The following is a 21,779-nucleotide window of genomic DNA, read 5'->3' as shown; positions in this document are numbered from 1 at the left end:
CAACTATTGCTGAAACCTGGAAGGAGCATGAATTACTGGGAGAGGCGGAACCTTTGCCGCTTCCACACGTTCTTAATGGGACGGCCTACCAACGGTACCCTGGCCAGGCTATCTCACTCATTGCACACATCATCATTTCCCATGCGCGAGCGGGTCGTGATGATTCCAATTTTTAAACATTTTTTTGTGAGACTGGTTTTGGTCCGTGTTTATTTTTGATGCAAGTTTTCCGCACGATTATCCTACCGTATCAATGCACGCAGAGGCTTTGTTGCACTTTGGAAGAGCCCTCCCACAAATCTCCAACCCCTTCTCTTGCCATTACTCCTCCTTTAAACATCACACAGGTGTCTGGCTCGCATGCGCGGGTTCTACAGAAGCTGAAAGACGGGACAACGGTATAGCACAATCCCGCATGCGCTCCCCCCCAAAAAAGGAAAGTTGGGCAGGAATGTGCTCACGTCATTCGTGACGAAGCACAAAGAACGCGTTTTCTGTTTCGGGACCCACGAAACACGCATGGGGACAATGCTGGTGCAAGGTGAGTTCTCGAAGTGGATTCGGAAGACGCAAAAAAATTGGAACATGTGGAAGCGGCCTGTTAACAATGAAGACACCAGAGTACGATGATCGTATTTACCTCAGTCTCAGGTATATTCAGCTGCAAACTAATCAAATCCCCAGCCGTAAGCAGGTGCTGAGTAAGCTAGAGACCACTTTACAGCATAGATGTGCTGCAACTCTGGGCTATAACTCTGAATCATATTCTGTCTTTCAGAAAAACAGGTCCTTTAGCATCTCAGGATTCAAAAGGACTTAACGGTTCGTATGACAGACGCTGTACTTACCGTCTATTGCCCAATGCAATTTGAACAGATTAGTAGGTCCTCTGATCACAGGCTTTTATACTTCCCTATGACCTTGTGCAGAAAGCACTTAAAGACCGTGCAAGTTTACAAACTTGAGTGTGTGTTTTAAGCCACCAGTGCCCAATTCACTCAGGGATTTCAAGTCTGGAGACTGTCATACCTTAAGAGTTGTATGTAATAATGGCTAGAACAATGCTCAGAATAATAAAATACCTGGTACCAAAAGATCACTTTTTAGTACAAGTTTTTATTCATCTGCTTCCCAGTCAGTACATACAAATCAGGCATAGCCCTGAAAGGAGCCTGAGATGAGGTTAGTTCACATGCGTTTTTTTTTTTATTAAAAAAAAAACAGTTTTAAATGGTGGTGTTACAATGACAAGTTTAAAAGCATAAGATCAGGGTTTTCCCCTCCACATGCCTTAAGTTGTAATCAGTCACATATAAGATGAATGTACAAATGATGTCACCATACATGATATGTACAAGATATTCTTGATAAAAGACACAGTGAGTCATTGCTGTCAAGTAATTAAAACCTCCACGTGGCATCATGTGCATAGGAGGGCGACTCTGTTGTACTTCTGCAGAGTTTAGCACGGTCACCCCTAACACAGAAGTTGGCGTAAGTAATGCTGAAGGACGTGCAGTTCAAAATTCCAGTAACTGACACCGTCTGGGAAGCCTCAGTTGCAGTGTTCAGGTCTGGGAGTATTTTGTGGCTCTTTGTGCTTGGACAGGCAAGGAGTTAGACCCATCCCTTTGGGTTCCCATGGAAGTGTTTATATATTGCTTTCGATCATCTTCAAAGTATAACTGGGCAAACTCACCACAGCCTAAACAAATACAACGTTTCTGACTTCAAAGGAATTAAATGGTTTTAGGCAGAAGCCAACAATTAGACCAGTAAAATAGCACCAGGGGTCCAGAGGGTGGAAGAACACCCCAACTCATCCATTTGAACACATTTTGATCCCCCGAAGTCTCTTCCCTCTTCCACCAATTCATCCTTGCTACCCGGGATACTTCTCCTCAGACTCAGGCACACAGAAAGGCAAAGGAACCACCTCCACTCAATATCCACAAGGAAGGGTGAGCAACAGGTTCTGTTTGTGTTGAAAGCTGAAACCATGCTAACAACCACTACCGTGATGAAGAGCAGTTATAGCTTTAGCAAGGTTTCCTTGGTAATTGTTGATAGTGGGAATTGCTTCCAAGAACCTCTAAAGATACATGCTGCTGTCGTCTCGGGGGAAAGAAGACCGTTATTACTTAAGAGAAACTGGGCTAACAGTACTGTTTGTCAATACAAACCATCACTGCAGCACTCTGGAGCCATTATATACTAATTCAGATCCAATTTTCCCACACTTCTTGGCCGCCCCCTCCCCCCGCCCCGTCCGAGAATGTGAGAAAAGATTTCTGTTGAAGGTTTCTTGCATTCAAGACAGTAGAAATTTATATCAGCTTGGGACATTAATTTTACTTTGTTTCTTAAGAAACTGGTGCTTTAAAAAAAGAAAAACCGACCTGCAAAATATTCTTACATATATATATATATAAAACTATGAGTAACTGTCCATTTAAAAAAATCTTTTAAAAAGTCAAGGATATGTTTGTGTTCTTTGGAAAGCGGATATAAAACATCGGAAGGAAAAAAAAATAAAAACACACAAATTAAAAACAAACGCGCAAAGAAAAGAAAATTCAGTTTGTTCCAAATAATACCTGAGGCGACACCAGCAATGGCTGGTGAATTTCATGTTAACTGGAGGAGCAAAGGAAACAGGTGAACAAGAGAGAATACTGTGTGGATCTTATACCATACCTTCCAAAGAGGAGTTGCTATTGAGAGGGGAAGGATCATACTAAAGTTAGCATAGTGCCAAGCCAGCGGAAGGCTTAGTGGCCTCTCTAGTAGAAAAACGAAATCCACTTTAGTGGTTGGTATTGCGTTGACTCAAAAGCAAGGAACATTTTCTTTCGTAGCCAGCTCCCATTTCCCTTACTGTCGTTGTACACCACGTGTCAGTGTTCTATTTACTTGTACAGTGTACTGGTCTTATTATTTGCTCTAATTAAAAAAAAAAAAGAGTAAGGAAGCCCGAATCACACTGTCAACCAAGTCAGTGCAGAGGAAAATAAAATAGGAAATAATGGCCGGGTGCACAAAATTGAAGCAGTCCATACCATACCTTAATCTCTCCATCTCCGTTCCTGCCCCCCCTCCAAAAAGAGGTTGGGGTATACAATGCACTGGTTACAGGAAAGGGGCAAGAGATAAGTTCAGAAGAAGACTTCAGAGCAGTTAGCTCAGAGTTTGGAAGCACAGGGTTCCGTCCAGTGTGTGCAAGAGAGGAAGACTAAGAATTATGAACATAAGCTGCCAGTTTGAACACACAGGATACCCCTCTAGGAAGATTATTCCGAGTTCCACTGGATGTCTTCTGATGCCTTCTCCAGATGCCCTTCTCTGCCACTTCACTACGGAAGCATTCTTGTTCTCTGCAGTCCACGCACCTTGAGTTTTTGTCAGGTTCCACTATAGAAACATTGTTTGTGGGTTCTTCTCTACAAGCTGGGTGCTAGGCTGGAAATTCGTTGCCGTACTGTCGCCTGTGATCATCATTAACCGAAAGATAGGTTGCTCGCATACTTGGAGAATACTGAGGAGAGAAGAAAGATGGAGAGAGAAGTTATACCACACAGCTCCGATTGCTAGCGTAAGAGCTGGCCAACAGACTATGGGCTAGATGACTACAACAGCAGTATGTTTGTGTGAAGTCCTCTAAGAGTAGCATCAGGGCTTATTTTGAGGGGGAATGCACAGGAATGCAGTTCCGGCAGTTCCCCAAAGAGGTCAAATGTCAGGTGGCCTCGCCCACCTGACTCTCGGCTATTTTGGATCCGTTTCGGCCTGGATTGAGGCCGAAATGGCCCGGATCGGGCCTCTGACAGGTGGTGGATCACTCTCCCGCTCATCAGCAGCACGATCCTGACCATTTTGGGCCCCTTTTCAGCCATTTTCAGCCCCTTTTTGCCATTTTGGGCCCAATTTCGGCCCTGAATGGCCAGGATTGGGTCCAAAACAGCCAGAACAGGTGGTCAGGGGGTGTGGCATATGTAAATCAGTTATACCAATAACACACTTCCGGTGATGGCAGGAGGCGTGGCATAGGCTAATGAGCTATGCTAATGAGTTCCTCCAGCTCTTTTTCTACAAAATGACCCCTGAGTAGCATTAACACTGTAAAAATGAGCCCTGATCAGTTTTGGAAGCTTGGGTGAAACTTGTTCATTTTACATGCTGCTGGAAACAACAGAAGACACGTATATCCTGATGGTCAGCAGGGTGGGAATGAGATGGCAACAGAAAGACATTCTGAATAAAGCAAACTGACAGTTGTTTTGAAAAGACTACGAGTCTAGTTGAGAGAAGAAACAGCCTGTAGAGAAGGACGTATCTAAATTTTTCTTCATGCAAGAGTTGGAAAAGGAAAGGGATAAGGGAATGACTCTGTTTAAAAAACATTCAATTAGTTCAACACACCAATTCTGGGTTTGTTTTGGTGAACGCCTGCTACCGAAATCTTTTTACCAGCTAAACTGCTTTGGAAAGACTCCTGACTTCCGCAAGGAACAAAACTTCCCCGCAAGTTTCTATTACATCAATTCATTCCCCCAAATGAAAATGTTCAGGGGACTCTAAACAGTGTTAAGAATATAAACATGAACAGCTTTGATTCACAGTTACGACATCCACATTTAGCAGCAGGCAAGGAGAAGACTTTGAATAAGGTACCCTCGCAGAGATTATTCTGTTTACCAAAAACAACGGCTCCTGAAAGGGCTTCAGTGAAGCAGGTGGAATGAGATTCCCTATTTATGTGAGAAAGTTTAGGAAACGCTAATACTCGGGGCTTTTTTTCTGGGGGAAGAGGTGGTGGAACTCAGTGGGTTGCCTTTGGAGAAAATGGTCACATGGCTGGTGGCCCCGCCCCCTGATCTCCAGACAGAGGGGAGTTTAGATTGCCCGGGCAATCTAAACGTCCCTCTGTCTGGAGATCAGGGGGCGGGGCCACCAGCCATGTGACCATTTTCAAGAGGTTCCGGAACTCCGTTCCACCGCGTTCCCGCTGAAAAAAAGCCCTGCTAATACTCAATTTGCACAAAAGTCATTGGCACATTACTTTTAACATATTTCTCATGCTAAAAATGTAAAATTGAATGCACGAGTCTGCCTTATACTTGGTCAGACCTTTCGTCTACCAAGGGCAATATTGTCTACTCTAACTGGCAGGGCCTCAATCAGGGCTTCTTTCACATTACCTGTCACCTTATCCTTTTGACTGGAGAGGATTTAACCTGGGACCTGCATGCAAAGTAGGTTCTTTGCAAGAATTGCAGCAACCAGCAGATGCTTAATGATCCACTGGAAACTGCTCAATGGTCTGTTGGTGACAAATAGTCTACTTCTACTAGAATAAGTACACTAGAACAAGAGACCATTGTAATTTTTTTTCCAGATCCCCCTCCCCCATCAATTTGGTTTCAAATACCTGCTCAGCTATGAAACGGCGGGCCTAACCACATGGCACACTGTTCCTGAATCTGTCCTGGCCCCTTCCAAGCAGACATATGCTAGGAATTCTTGTCTGGAACTTGGATTCTGGTGCACATGGGGCCAATTTGGGGGGTGCTAAGCCTCCTGCCCTATGCAATTTGCCCGAGTGGAAATGGCCTCAGGGAGCCTCTATTTATATGTGTAATGATGGACTGTTAGGAGCCCCGTGGCGCAGAGTGGTAAGCTGCAAGTACTGCAGCCCAAGCTCTGCTCACAACCTGAGTTCGATCCCGGCAGAAGCCGGGTTCAGGTCGCCAGCTCAAGGTTGACTCAGCTTTCCATCCTTCCGAGGTCGGTAAAATAAGTACCCCAGTTTCCTGGGGGTAAAGTGTAGACGACTGGGGAAGGCAATGGCAAACCACCCCGTAACAAAAGTCTGCTGAGAAAACGTGATGCGATGTCCCCCCATGGGTCAGTAATGAGTCGGTGCTTGCACAGGGGAATACCTTTACCTTTAACTTAATGATCGACTACGTTAATACCAATAAACGACACATAAGTTTCCCAAACAGGATGGAAAGTGGTTTCTCAGGGCCACAGGACTGACAATCACCATTTCAAAGATGTCCACTTGGCGGGACACAGGGATTGACCCAGAAACAGTACTGTATAGTCAGGTCTTGAGCAGATAATTTTTGGGAAGTCTTTTTTAGCCTTTCCTGCTATAGATGGTTATTGCGAAGAATAAACATTCCTGCCCCCCCTCCCGCTGCTACCTTGAGTTACCTGGGGGATGGGTACAAACAATAAAAACAGCACTAAGAAAAACAGATAGGCGTTGTCAGGGCTTTTTTTCTGGGAAAAGAGGTGGTGGAATTCAGTGGGAGAAAATGGTCACCATGCTGCGGCGTGGAGGGCAATCTAAACTCCTCTCTTTCTGGAGATCAGGGGGCGGGGCCACCGGCCATGTGACCATTTTCAAGAGGTGCCAAAACTCCGTTCCACCGCATTCCAGCTGAAAAAAAGCCCTGGGCGTTGTCCATCTGTAAAGACCCTTACGAGTGAGAGAAAGCAAGAGTGTGCTTATGAACGGGAAAAGTGGGAGAGAGTCTCCTCTACACCACAGTATTAAGGAAAAATCAATCCCAATATTTTTCTGGAACTCGAAAAAGCTTGAAAGTCTTTCCCCGAGGGATTTACATCCTATTTAAACCGTACTGTTTCATGTGTGTGTGGAGGGAGGGGCTGAAATTAATCTGGCGGCATTTAGCTTCCTGCTCATCCTTGAGCCCCCCGACTGCATGCTCTGCAACAGCGAGATTAAAACCTTCAAAGCTGGCCCAGATCCAATCACTAAACCACCGATTTAAAAATAGTTCTTGCAAAAGATGGCACAATAGTCGCTTGGGCTTTAAAAAAAAGAAAAGAAACTGCGCCAGCCTGTACTCAGATTTCAGCTCGTTCTGATTCAAGCAGCCCTGGGCACAGGCTGGGCTTTGACTCCTCACTGCCCGGGTGTCTGTGGTTACACTTTTGCTGGTCTGCATCCTGGAGCTTCTATCTCCACAAAGCCACAACACCACAAAAATCTTGAGAACTGTTATAATCAAGGACACATCTGGAAGCGAGGGAGCTATTCCTCTCTCTTATTTGCAGACATGCAGCTCTAATTAAAAGAATATCTTTACAGAACAGCACCGAGCTGCACATGAAACTTGCATTTCCACACATCAAATTTGAATCTATGCTGTGGACGATTGGGTAAAGTGATGGGTTGCGGTTGCCAACTCTGGTGTAGGAAATTCCTGGAGATTTGAGGTGGTGGTGCTATAGAGCTATCCATTGAAGTGCCTTCCATTTCTTGTTCCTCTATAGCTCTAGCAGGGCCATTCCAGATATTGGGATGCCCTGGGCAGATTCTACCTGGGAGTGCCCTGGACAGAGAGTGCTTGGGCCCTGCCTGCTGCCCTGCCCCCAGGGCCGGCGCCACCGTTGAGGCTGTGAGGTGGGGGCCGCGGGCGCCGCGGGGCTGGGGGGGCGCCGGAGGGGGCCCCGGGGGTGGAGGCGCATGTCCCGCACCGCCGCCGGCCAGCTCCGCACCACCGCCGGCCAGCCTCGCGCTGTTGCCGCCCGCCCCCAGGCGGGCGCAGCAGACACGGGCCAGGAACGACAGGTGGCCAGGGCGGCATGCGGGTGGCCTCCTCGCTCCGCCCCAGCCACCTGCCAGCGGCACTGTGTGATGATGTCATCACGCAGTCCGGAGCTGCACGTGCGCTGCCTGCCCCATGCTCACACCATTCTTTCTGGCCACCAGCCTGCATGCTCCTCCTTCACTGTGTGTTCGTTCCAACCAGCTGACTTGCCCTTGTGTTCCAGCTGCAACCCCCTCCCTACTCCTAATTGTGGTGGATACCATGTGCAGACAGAAGCATAGGTAACAGGAGGGGTTGCAGGGGGTGGCTAGGGGAAGGTGCAGGTGGATGGCAGCAGTGGGACTTGCTGGAAGCTGTGGGCTGCAGCAGCTGCCCTACCTTAGGCTCTGCTATCACTGGCCCTGTCTCTACCTTTTTCAGAACAGAACATATGCAATTGTATGACCTGAGAGATCTGCAGACTGCCTTCACATTGGAAGGTCCACTCATCCCCCAGGCAAGGGGTGAGCAGTGCAAGGTCTTTTTCAGGAGCATATTGCAGAGGAACAGGGTAAAAGCACTTGTCTCTGTGTCTCCTGCAACAAAGGGCCTCACCACACGAGACAACTCGAATTAATTCGAGCGTATTTTGTAATTCGAGCGTATTTTGTAATTCGAGTGTATTGGAGTGTAATTCGAGTGTAATTTGTCTCGTGTGGTTTGACCCGAAGTCCCATCTGAAGTTGACCTTAGGCTAGCAGCAATCAGAGATCGGAACATATTTTCTTCAAATCTTGACCTCAATCCAAAACAAATTCCCCAATTATCTTCTTGCCTTTTAAATTTAATTTATTGTTGATGATCATGGAGGTTCTGGGACTCCCCCCCCCCTATTTGTGGTGTCAGTTTTGTTGTAGCTCAGATCTGAATGCTGCATGGATATATTTCCAACACGTACGTATTTTCAATGTGTACGTATTAGTTTCCTCTATTAAGAGGAAAGTTCTGGGTATGCGGAAAATAAACCCAAAAGTTAATTGCTTAATATGATCCTTAACAAAATGGTGGGCACACAGTTTTGCTGGCAATAAGCACTCTTAGTGAATCATATTTTATTGGGAAGTAGTTCAAGTGGGGATTTTAAATTAAGAGAATTATTCTCTCTCTTATATGCATCTAATTAATGAATCTTGTTACAGAATAGAGGAAAAACCAAGCAGAACATCAGTTGCCCAGTGTCTACAAATCTCTTTTGCCTGTCTTCAGATCACTGTTTCTTGGTCTTTGCTTTCCCTGCTTTCTGTTTCAAACTAAACTCTTTAAACCAGTTAGTCGAATGTGTCTACTGTCTACGCCTCTGGTTGAATCTTACTGTCCTGTTGGTGCAAAGCAGGGCTTTTTTTCTGGGGAAAGAGGTGGTAGAACTCAGTGGGTTGCCCTTGGAGGAAATGGTCACATGGCTGGTGGCCCTGCCCCCTGATCTCCAGACAGAGGGGAGTTGAGATTGCCCTCCGCACCGCTCAGCAGCGCGGAGGGCAATCTTAACTCCCCTCTGTCTGGAGATCAGGGGGCGGGGTCACCAGCCATGTGACCATTTTCAAAAGGTTCTGGAACTCCGTTCCCCCACGTTCCCCCAGAAAAAAAACCCTGGTGCAAAGGGATCTCTCCCCTATCCCCTTCCATCAGAAACTCCCTGTGACTCCTGAAAAAGGACTACCAGAGGCTCAAGGCCCCTTACAAACCAAAAGTCACTCAGGTCAAAGGGATGATGTGAGAAGGGGAACTGGACAAAACTGCTCCTCTTCCTTCTTTTGTCCGCAGAAATTTGAAGGATTCAGCCCAGTGCGGAGCTTGAGCCCCATTGGGTCACTGGTAGCACAACATGGAACTTTAGCTGATTCCGCACATGTTGGATAATGCACTTCCAATCCTCTTTAGATATCATCTGGAACTGAATTTTTCGACTGTGAAACAAAAAAATCCACTTCCAAACGATAGCTAAAGTGCATTGAAAGTACATTATCCAACGTGTGTGGAATCAGCCTTTGAGAGGTTTTACTGCGGCTGCTTCCACACCTGTTGGATAATGCACTTTCAATGCTCTTTAGTGATCATTTGGAACTGGGTTTTCGTGTATGAAACAAAAAAAATCCACTTCTAAAGAACTGCTGAAGTGCATTGAAAGTGTATTATTCAATGTGTGTGGAAATGGCCTGTATCTGAGTATATGACTTATCAAACTACATTAAACTTCATACAGAGTTCACCTCTCTCTTCAGAGCCGACCAAGATTGCTGTTCAGAGGGTTTATTAATAACGGACAGAGCCTTCGGGGAGGCAAAGAGGAAATTAACAAACCCTCTGAAGAGTGATCTTTGCTGGCCTTGTAGAAAGAGTGCACTAGAATATCCATATAGCTATAGAATATAAAATACTCTAGTTATTATTATTGAGAATATTGGTACTTAGGATTTCACTGTTAGTCTTTAGGAGAATTGATTCACAATTGTCATCACTCTCCTGTGCTGGAAAAATATAGTAGAAAATTTTACCTTCACTTCCAATACTGTTTCCATAATGAGCTAGCATAATTGGACACAGGCTGCTTTCACACACACTGAATACTGCACTTTCAAGCCACTTTCAGTGCACTTTGCAACTGGACTTTACTGGGTGAAACAGGAAAATCCACTTGCAAACAATCACTGGAATGCATTGAAAGTGGACTGAAGTGAATTGAAAGTGCATTATTCAGCATGTGTGAAAGCAGCCGCAGTCTATGCCTGTTGAAGCCAGACTGGAGTAACTCCGCTTAGGATTTCATTGTAAGTAAGGGTTTTTCATGCTTGTCATACTATGTCCTGGAGATTACGGGTTACTACCTACCTCAGGTACACTTTTCTTTCAAAAAGTCAAGACTTAGAGGATCTCACTTTCTGCCTTTTTAAGACACTGTTATTGGCACTCTGTTGCATGATAACCACAAAGGAAAATTACTTACCATTTATCGTTTCCTTTACCTCAGGGAAAAAAATGGATTTTCTCACTGGCCCATGTTAAGTACCGGGGTATAAAGTTACCCCAGCTCAGTTTCATCAGTCACTTTGCTACATTTTTTTTTGTTTTTTTCCCATATAGAACTGTTATTTCATAATTTTATAAAAGAAACAATTGTCATTCATCATCAAACATGCCCAGGGGGTACAAACAAAACGTAATGGTGCACATATATCTGTAGGACATGGAATGTGATACAGTGTATACTGTAACACATGGCAACTTCTATTGTCAAATATAATTAAATTTAATTATGGTTTATTTGTATATGCTACAAAAAGGATCTAGGTAACCAGTTATCTCCAAAGAAACAACCTTTTCCCCTTGCACCCATGCTTAAAACATATAGCTTATATCTGTTTTATATATAATAGATATATATATGTGTAAGCATATATATGTACAATGCTTAAAACATATATGGTATATTACTCGAGATAATTTGAATGAGCCAGAAATTCTGGGCATCCTCCAGTTTTATTTTTTCCTTAATTCCATTTAATGCAGACCTCAGCAGGGAAAGATCTCTATCTCATCAAAGCTACTCACCCCAACATATAAGTCAAGGGGATACAAGTAAAAGCCTGACATTTTCAAATGTCCAGATTCCAGAAACGTTATGAATGCTGACAGGGAGAGGCAATTCACAGCACAGGGAAGTGAAAATCACGGGAAGTCTTCAAGAGGGAGAAAACAAAACCCATCCCCAAACCAAGAAAAGATACGACAACAAAAACCAACAACACATAAACAACTTACTCTTGAAGGGCAACATAGCTCCCAAAGAGTTGATGCAAAAACAAAACAAATGTTAGCAGGCAAGACATGTTTCAAAGGAACGTTATGCCAAACTGAATAGAGTACAGTGAAACCAAATTTTGAAGAAAAATTTGAAAGGCTTATAAAAACAAGAAATTAAGCAAGGATATATCGTCTTTTAGACAGTTACAATGTGCAATTCTTTTCTTCAGCAACAAGACAGCTAAGGAAATGCTAATGTGCGGTGGGAAAATGAATAAAAAATATGGCACTGTGCAAATAAAGTTATGAAGAGATAGGATAAATAGGAGACCTCAGTGGGAAAATACACCAATGTGATAGGTTTGAAGGACAGCCTCCATCCAACAGTCTGCAGGTGTGACAGTGAGCCAAGAACCAAATGCCCTAAATCATCGAGTTGCTCTCTGTCTTATTGCCACATTGCTGCCCACAGCTAGCCCCACCCCCAAAGGAGAGAGACACGGAATTAAACAGAACAGAAAACGTCGTGACTGACTTACTACCACAATTCTTAAAGACACAATGACAACAAATTTTACCATCAAAAAACTTCTTAGTACAATAAAGTCAAACAGTCAATCAATAGTAGAAGGTAAAAAATGTCCACAGCAGCCAGCTCATAGCATCACACCTTGCGAATATAATGACAATCAGTAATTCATGAACAATCATGTATATACAATTTACATTACCAGTAACCGCAATGGGTTTGCTGGCGAGAATAATCCCGTTTCTGTTACCCCTTCTTCACGGCAGTTATCAAGAAACAATGAATTAGTAATGTTCACGACTCAACCTCAAGGCCCAGTGGCCACTTGCTCAAAGGCTGGTTGTCATTATATTCGCATTCTGGATTATATTGTCTTGAGGATTGGTTATAGCACTTACTGTTTAGCGAGGAGGCTTTGTCCCTTTAAGCTAGCATTTGCACTTTGAAAACAGAGGTTTACATGCACATTTGCACTTATGAAAGCCAGGGCTTTTTTTCAGCAGGAACGTGGTGGAACAGAGTTCTGGCACCTCTTGAAAATGGTCACATGGCCAGTGGCCCCGCCCCCTCATCTCCAGACAGAGGAGAATTTAGATTGCCAGTGGTTCAGAGGGCAATCTCAACTCGATCAGGGGGCAGGGCCACCGGTCATGTGACAATTTTTGCCAAGGGCAATTTAAACTTTAAAAAACTCCCCCCTTGTTCCAGCTGACCCAAAGTGACATCATTGTGGGGTCCTGAGTTCCACCATCTATTTTCCCAGAAAAAAAGCCCTGATGAAAGGTATGATGCTATGAGCTGGCTGCTGCGGACATTTTTTACCTTCTGCTATTGATTGACTGGCCGTTTCCACATGTTGTTAAAGCAACGGGATGCCTCCGATTTCAAAGCAGAAGCAAGCAGTTTGTCTTTCGTCTGATCAGTGTCCTTGACTCGGCCCAGGAAAGTCCGGTCTCAGAAAAGACGCTGATCAGACGAAAGACAAACTGCCTGAAATCAGAGGCATCTGGAATCTGTCAAAAAAACCCCGCCAGCATTGAGTAAGAGCCAAAACACACGTTAAGAAAAACCTAGGTTCAGCACGTGTTCTCTTACCTCAAGGTTTGCTGGGATCTGTAGGCGTCCTGGAAGCTTAAAGTTTAGCATTTACAGAGCAGCAAAAAGGGAAAGGGAAATACAGGCGCCTGTATTTTAAGCTTTAAGCTTCCAGGACGCCTTTAAGCTTCCAGGACGCTTACAGATCCTTTAAGCTTCCAGGACTTTAAGCTTCCAGGACCCCTACAGATCTTTAAGCTTCCAGGACGCCTACTTTAAGCTTCCAGGACTCCTACAGATCCCGGCAAACCTTGAGGTAAGAGAACACGTGCTGAACCTAGGTTTTTCTTAACGTGTGTTTTGGCTCTAAGTTGCCCGTTGATTTAACAACATGTGGAAACGGCCACTGACTTTATTGTATTTGTGACTTTATTAAATTAAGAAGTTTTTTGATGGTAAAATTCGTTGTCCTTGTGTCTTTAAGAATTGTGGTAGTCAGTCAGTCACGGCGTTTTCTGTTCAAACTGCCCACAGCTAGCCTGCAAGGATGCAGCCCCAATGGATTGCATCCGATGCTGCCTACAGATGCAGCTAAACAACTGTGGGAACAAGGAATACCAGCCTCCTAAAAGACAGGACTTCCTGTAGCAGTTTTTAATCTTCCAGCAGATACAAAATTCAGGCTCAGGAGGACTGTCATTTTCAGAAAAGTCTGTTCAGCAATTTTTTTTTTTAAAGCTGCTTTTTTCCTCATCTCTAACATCAGAAACAAAACTATGTTAAGCTTCTGACAAAGGCAGGAGGCTTTCTCGTCCCAGTTTAAAATACGTGTGTGGTTAGTAAAAGCAGAGGGAAATAAAGAAGCGTGTGTTATAAAAATGATTTGGCCTCCGACGCCCACCGTACCGTGGGGGGAGGCGATCCTCTTCCAATCAGTGGGACGTTTTCATAGCGTGGGTTCCCACCAAAGAGCACAGCTTGGTTCCTGCAGGTAGAGAGGAGCAAGGTAAGGAGGACAGTCTATTATATGACCTCAGGTGTGAGCCTTTGGCTAGGAAATATTCCCCTCAAGTTCCCACAGAAGTAGCCATCCTAACTGGGGAGGGGGGGACTGGGAGGGAAGGAAGGAGTGGGCTGGGGGGGAAGTGGAGAGGCTCACTCACTGAGCTGGCTGCTGGGGACCAATAGCAGTCTCCCTGTTTCCTCTATAGTTCCACCAGGAGGTGGTAAGAGAGGAAGTGTATGCAGATTTTTAAGCCTCTGGACTCTTAGCTCTCCTTAGCTCCATCCTTTGCCTATGGCACTCACTGAGAGAAATGGATTCCCACCAGCATGCACTTCCTGCTACACTAGTGAGGGAGGGAGAACTAAAGAGACAAGGGAAAAGGCTTACACATATTCTCTCTCTTCCCTTGTCACATCACAGGGAAGAAGGGGGAAGGAAACGGCTCGGTTCTGCCGGTCCATCAGAAAATAGCCAGTGACTGATTCATTTTCTGATTCATTTTCCGCCCAACCCTGGTCTTGGGATTTTCCAAGTTCATTTCACTCAACCTTATTTGGTGTGGGCTGGAAGAGTTGACATTTCTGCACTAGCCTGTCCCAAAGCTAAGTGAAGGGAAGTGATCCAACAGCTAATTCTATTACATGCAACTTTCATAGGGCTGTACCGACTGAGGAAAAGTTTGCCAGAAATTTTATTTATTTACTTCATTTATACCCCACCTTTCTTCCCAATGGGCTCCCAAGGTAGCTTACATGATTCTCCTCTTCTCTGTTTTATCCGTACAACAACCCTGTGAGGTAGATTAGGCTGAGAACTAAACCACACAAGATGAATTACACGAGGACTCTCAAGTGAAGGGAGATGCAATGATAGCTGGGAAGTGTAGTTTGAATTTCACCTCTGTCTCCAGAGCCAGCAAAGATCACTGTTCAGAGGGTTTGTTAATAATTGACAGAGCCTTCCAGGAGGCAAAGAGGAAATTAACAAACCCTATGAAGAGCAATCTTTGCTGGCTTTGTAGAGAGGTGAAATTCGAACTACACTTACCAGCTAACATTGCGTCTCCCTTCACTAGAGCATCCTCGTGTAATTTGTCTCGTGTAGTTTAGCTCTGAGAGCATGTGACTGGCCCAAGGTCACCCATTGAGCTTCCATGGCAGAGTGAAGATTCAAACTTGGGTTTCCCAGATCCTAGTCTGACACTTTAACCACTACACCACACTGGCTTTATTTCAAAAACTTTCTGCTTAAGGAAACCCAAAAAGTCAGGAATTCTTAAGTGGTATGTTTCCATGTGAGAAATATTCTCTAGCGTATCAGAAACAGCTTTCAATTTGTTCTATGTCTGGAATGGGAAGACTAAAGGCTGCATTTGGGAACCACATGCAGGAAACAAATCTCATTTCTTGCTGCTGAGACATACTGTATGCATATAACAAGAAACAGCTGTGCCACTGTAATTTCAAAACTAGCACACACTGAAATGCAAATTTCAATGGGTTTATTTTTAAATTAAATTTGAGTCATTAATAGATTGAGTCCTACAGTTTCATCCAGATTTTGCAAAAGAAGATTAAATTGTTCTTTTTCATTACAAGGAAATCCTGTTATTCCTAAGCAACCCTCAAGACTAACTTCATAACCAAAGAGGGCCACAAGATCATTTATTATGCTTGAAAATGCCTATAACATTCTATATGCATAGTTATGTTGCAACAGTGAGATTAAAGCAGAGAGATGTTTTTTTACTCCCTGCACCTTTTCCCACAATTGTCTGCACCTTTGGAAAAAAGGTGTGAAATTATTTGCTGGGGGAGGGAGAGGGAATGCCTTCCCATTGCTGAAAGAAGCATAATGCAGAGAAATGAAATCCATATTCAGATGTGGAGGATGAGACCTTATAGAAAATGAAGAACTGGTACCGGGCAAAACGACAAAGCATGGTGAATGCAAAAATTGGTATCAGAAAAATAGCTAAGATACGTTCCACATTTCCTTTCTATGAAGACCTCCCCCTTTGCATCCAGTCGTGGATCCAGGGCTCATTTCGAGGGGGACCGGGCAGGAACGCAGTTCCGGCAGTTCCCCAAAGAGGTCACATGTCAGGTGGCCCCGCCCACCTGACTCTCAGCCATTTGGGGCCAATTTCAGCCTGGATAGGGGCCAAAACATCCCAGATCAGGCCTCTGACGGGTGGTGGGTCACTCTCTCACTCAGCAGCGGCCCAATCCTGACCATTTTGGGCCCCTTTTCGGCCCCTTTCAGCCCCTTTTTGCCATTTTGGGCCCAATTTCGGCCCTGAATGGCCAGGATTGGGTCCAAAACAGCCAGGATAGGTGATGGCAGGGGGTGTGGCATATGCATATCAGTTGTGCCAATGACACTTCCGGTGATGGCAAGGGGCATGGCATATGCTAATGGGTTATGCTAATGAGTTCCTCCAGCTCTTTTTCTACAAAATGACCCCTGCGTGGATCTATCATGTACTGGATCTTCCCCCACCTCCCCCCCAAAACTATGACTGCTAAAGGAACAGGGCCCAAACGACATCTTACAAGAAAGTGTGGCTGGTGGAAAATCTGCTGCGGGCAGCCACACATTCCATTGCTCGGGTCTGACAAAAGAATTTATCTGGACTGCTGTTCCTTGACCAAGCTCTTCTCTCCCCCATTCCCGTCAAGCAACTAATCTTTCAAGAGGGAGGCAAGCAAACGAACAGCTGGAAGGCTGTCGGAAGGAGCTAAACAGGCATGCCCTTCTCATCGAAAGAAAGCCTGACGGAGCCATTCCAAAAACGATTCCCTAGATAATGAGCTACCAAACACACAGAACACTGAAACCCCTTACATAGACAAAAGGCCATCTGCTGAAAAAATATGTAGCATGGGACATCAAATCCTTGCAGAATATTAGCCTACAACATCAGGTCCCTCCCCTCAAAATTTCTGCTCTACCCATTTGTAATAATTCCACCAGGGAATTATTACTTTTAAGAACTGGATTCACAAGTCCTTTTAGACCTCCTAGGGTAACTGCCCAGTTGGCAATACCTGGGACTCCCTTTTGCAACAAGAGAGTGCGGAGTTTTAAGACCTTGAGTGATTCAGAATTGGTTCATCCATTGGGTAGTTGGAACAAATGACCTGGGTATCTAATCTACTGGAGATACCAGATAACCAGTTGTTCGGTGGGTGTGATGGAGACACATTATGGTTCTCAAAAGAGAGCAGGATGAAGCATATGGGAAAGTGACCTATGAGACCCAGCAGGGGCACGGGACATTAAGAGTGTACAGGATTGGAGGTAGCCAAATAGCCTGGGCTGTGTCTGCAGCAATCTTGGGACCCACACAGGTCCATCTATAGGCTGACATTTTGTACTCACATGTACTCAGAGACTGGGGCATTGGAGATGGTTTGGGCTGGAGGCTGGAGGCTGGTCTGGCTGCCCAGGCTGCTACTGTAGCTGCAGAAACTACGAAGTTGCCCACGTGTGGGGTTGTGGGCAGCAATACGCCGGGCCTGTGGATTGAAGGGGTCTTCTTCATCTATGTCATCATATTCCCGGTCCCTGGGCAAGAGAGAAACAATGCAAGAAGAGTAGGTACAAGACTCCATGCCCAGAAAACTATTGTGTCATGCCAACAGAAAGGTCACCTCCAGGGGTCATTTCGTAGAAAAAGAATTGCAGCAACTCATTAGCACGTGATTTTGCATATGCCACGCCCCTTGCCATCGCTGGAAGTGTGTCATTAGCATAACTGATTTGCATGTGCCCCACCCCCCTGACATCACCTATCCTGGCTGGTTTGGACCCAATCCTGGCCATTCAGGGCCGAAATTGGGCCTCAAATGGCAAAAGGGGCTGAAAATGGCTGAAAACGGGCTCCAAATAGTCAGGATTGGGCCGCTGCTGAGCAGGAGAGTGATCCACCACCCATCAGAGGCCCGATCCTGGCCATTTCAGGACCAATCCTTGCTGTCTTGGGCTTGATCCTGGCCATTTTGGGCCCGAATTGGGCCGTTTTGGCCCCGATCCAGGCCAAAACGGGCCCCAAATGGCCAAAAATCAGGTGGGTGGAGCCACCTGACATGTGACCTTTTTGGAGAACTACCGGAACTGCGTTCCTGCACGTTCCCCCTCAAAATGAGCCCTGGTCACCTCTGCAGAAGAGTGTTGCCCAACACTAGCAAAAACCCACACAGGAACAGCTTCCCAGTAAAGATGCAGAGGAGCCAATGGAATCTGGCATTTAGATGTTTCAGAGATTCCCCTTCTCGTAGGGTTTCTTATCCAAGTATCAACAGGTAATGGAGACACAATGATTATACTTTAAAACTTCTTCCACCCTTCTCCATGACAGAAAAACTCAGATTTAATTCTCTCTACAGCCCAAGGGCTGGTTTTACAAACTACACAGAAGTAGGGAACGAAACCCACGCAGTTTCTTGCATCCCAAGCTCTGTCCTGATGTTGGAAGTGGGAGTTGTGGCTCTTGCGGGCTTGAATGGTAATCAGAAGCAGAATTTTTCAACCACTGGGATGCACATACAGGTGCATGTGGAAGAGTAGAGGCCTTCCTTGGCTGGTCCCTCTCCCCTACGAGCTTGCTTGCATACCTGGATCTCTCTCACTACTCCTGTGCGGTTTTTTGGGGCAAGAACATAAGAAAAGCCATGTTGGATCAGGCCAATGGCCCATCCAGTCCAACACTCTGTGTCACACAGTAGCCAAAACCCAGATGTCCTCAGGAGGTCTGCCAGTGAGGAAGGGACACTAGAAGCCCTCCCACTGATTGCCCCCCCAAACACCAAGAATACAGAGCATCACTGCCCTAAACAGAGAGTTCCATCTATACCTTGTGGCTAATAGCCACTGATGGACCTCTGCTCCATATGTTTATCCAATCCCCTCTTGAAGCTGTCTATGCTTAAATGAAAGATGAGCACAAAGGACATATTAGGTATGTGGATCTGTTACCAGGCAACAGACTCGTGCTTCCTTAACTGCTTCCCAGAGATCATTTAGGAGTTTTGCTAAGTAACCTCACGTTATGCTAGGCAACCTCACGGTTGAATGGAAATCCGCATTTGGGATGCTCTTCTTCAGAATCTTGGATGGGATCTGAGATCAAGGTAGGAGGAAGAGATTAATCTGTGATTTTGATTACACTGTTCCATGATTAGAGGCAGCAGAAGCAAGCGAGCAAGCGGACGGCAGTACCAGATTTACAAAATATAATAATAACACACCAGGTTTTTTGCTTCTGTGACACTATGAAGAAACCAACAACAATTTAGAGACATTTTTTTCTCCCAAGGCTTGTTCCGGGCAGACTTTTCAAAATCTTACCTGCTGGCTAGATGCCTCCAGGCCCGTGGCATGGCACAGAGGATGGTAGAGAAGGCCACGGCAGCCAACAAAGAAAAGAGAATGAGGTACAGCAGGCCTTCCACCCCATCGTAACAGACTCCAACCAAGGCATCCAGATAATCCTGTAGTCAATGGGGAGGAAAACAAAACCAGTCCTTTGCCAAAGACAAGGAGAGCTGTGGTTCTCAAAAGCTTATGCTATAATCAAGTCGGTTAGTCTTAAAGGTGCTACTGGACTCTTTGCTATTTTGCAACTATAGACGAACACGGCAAACTCCTCCGGATCCAAAACCACAGTGTGCGCCTTCGTTTTCTGCTCACCTTGTGCAGGCCCCTGCAGTCCAACATGGCAGTCAGCTGGTGGAGGCTCGTCTCTGAGGAGTTGAGTAGCTTCTGCATGCCAAGAAGGTCTTTCTGCAGCAAGAGGAAAGAGGTGAAGGAGGCTGGCCTAAACAAAGCGTACAGGATGGCTTAGCAGCAGTCCCAGGGTGGATATACTCCCAAATGCATCCAGCAATGGAGACAAAACTGGAAGTCATGGTGCAATATTTTTCCTACAGTTGCATAAAGGACGCTTGAGCCTTCTACAACGTAACCTGTTAACTGTTGCTATTACCCTCATCTTTTGTCAAGCATCATTGCATATTGGAACTGTGGCCTAGAAGGTTATCAGGCAATTGCCTTGACCAAATGCAAAACTGCAACGACGAACTGATGAAAAAGGAATCTCTGAAGTTACACTGGCTGATTTAATGCCCTGGGCAAATAAATATGTTTTCATTGAGTGCTGAAAATTCACGTTGCTTGGTACCAGGCCAGTTGGTGAGAGGACAGAGAGTAAGGGACAGTTCTAGCAGCGGAGAGAAGTGAGAAGTGAAGTCCCACAAGGGCTGGGTGCTATTTATTTTGGTCATAAATTATAAGGATTTAAAATTTTTTTAACTTCATTTATACCCCACCTTTCTCCCCAATGGGGACACAAAGCAGCTTACATCATTCTCTTCTCCGCCATTTCCCCTCAAAACAGATAGGTTAGGCTGAGAGTTTGTGACTTGCCTGAAGTCACCCAGCCAGCTTCCATGGCAGGGCAGAGAATTAAGCCTGGGTCCCCTAGATCCTGAGCTGTCACACTAGCCATTATACTACACTGGAGAGTGGGAGCTTTTTCTCCTTCTCCCGTAATACTCAATGGAAGGGTTGGGAAATAAATTCAGGATAGACAAAAGGAAATACTTCTTTACTCAAATGAGTAATTAGACACTGGAATTCACTAATGGTGGAGGTGGTGATGGCCACAAACATAGATAGCTTTGAAAGGGGGTAAAGATGGATTCATGGAGGAGAACTCCATTAACGGTTACTAGTTCTGGTGACTGAAGGGAGCCTCCATTCTACGGAGGCAGCAAATCTAAGAATACCAGTGCTGGGAAGCAGCAGAAGGGAAGGCCTCAGATTCTACGCCCTGTTTGGCCCTCCAAGGCAACTGGTTGGCCATTGGATGAAGCAGCATGCTAGACTGGATGGACCACTGGTCTGATCTGGCAGGCTCCTCTTAGGATCTTACAAGAAGGTTCAATTTATCTGGCACCACAACGGAGAAAGTGCACCTGATGCTGACCCGTCTAACCTCTGAAAATGAGGGAAAGCAGAGCAGGGCCTCTGAGGGTGATCTTAATCAACCGGAAAACGCGCATGGCACGACTTACTCAAGAGATATTCAGCTGTGGTCAGGATTCCTATCCCTGTAAAATTGCATGCAGACACATATGAAGATGCTCAACACTGACTCAATTTATTGATCCCTCAAGGCCAATATTGTTTGTTTTCACAGCCAGTGGCTCTCCAGAGTTGCAAGCAGAGTTCTTTCAAATCACCTACAACCCAATTCTCTTCAAACTGGAGGTGCCAGGGATTGAACCTGGCATCTTCTGCATGAAAAGCAGACAGTCCACTAATGAGCCAGGCCCCCCTCCCATTACTGCACTTCCTACATGGCATGAGAGCCAGTTTGGTATAGTGGTTGAGAGTGGCAGGACTCTAATATGGAGAATCAGGTTTGATTCCTCACTCCTCTGCTTGAAGCCAGGTGGGTGACCTCGGGTCAGTCACAGCTCTCTCAGCCCCACCCACCTCACAGGGGGATTGTTGTGAGGATAATAATTGAACATTTTGTAATCTGCTCTGAGTGGACGTTAAGTTGTCCTGAAATATGCATTTAATGTTGTTGTTATTGTTGTTGTGATGATGAGGAGGAGGAGGAGGAGGAGAAACTTGCTTCCAGGGTAGTTGCAACCCAGTTCCTTTTTTCTCCTTGCTCTCTTATCCTACTCTAAGTTGAGGGCATCCATACCCTCCTAACTGCATGTTTATTCTTCCTCCTGTTTGCCAGAAATGTCTATAACAGAATAACCTGGCATTCTCCATGTTATGTCCCCCTCTTCTCATAGTCCGATGCTTACGTTTCGAGGCCCAA

The 21,779-nt window shown here is 45.4% G+C and overlaps 1 protein-coding gene across 2 annotated transcripts in view; it reads right to left on the bottom strand.

Annotated features, from left to right (window-relative positions):
• Nucleotides 1-1,096: 1,096 nt before the first annotated feature.
• TTYH2 (tweety family member 2) overlaps nucleotides 1,097-21,779 on the bottom strand; it is a 100,329-nt gene continuing 79,646 nt past the window's right edge. For both annotated transcript variants that reach the window (XM_054978163.1, XM_054978164.1), the window contains 5 exons: nucleotides 19,628-19,720; nucleotides 19,286-19,428; nucleotides 17,318-17,503; nucleotides 13,834-13,912; nucleotides 1,097-3,535 (listed from right to left, as the gene is read on the bottom strand). In XM_054978163.1, the coding sequence (XP_054834138.1) occupies nucleotides 3,455-3,535; nucleotides 13,834-13,912; nucleotides 17,318-17,503; nucleotides 19,286-19,428; nucleotides 19,628-19,720 (582 nt within the window). In that variant the 3' untranslated portion in view covers nucleotides 1,097-3,454. The remainder of the gene's footprint in view (nucleotides 3,536-13,833; nucleotides 13,913-17,317; nucleotides 17,504-19,285; nucleotides 19,429-19,627; nucleotides 19,721-21,779) is intronic.

Source organism: Eublepharis macularius, chromosome 4, assembly GCF_028583425.1.
Source record: "Eublepharis macularius isolate TG4126 chromosome 4, MPM_Emac_v1.0, whole genome shotgun sequence".
NCBI lineage: Eukaryota > Metazoa > Chordata > Lepidosauria > Squamata > Eublepharidae > Eublepharis > Eublepharis macularius.
Note: the sequence above shows the minus strand (reverse complement) of the source record. Positions and strands in the feature narration are given on the sequence as shown.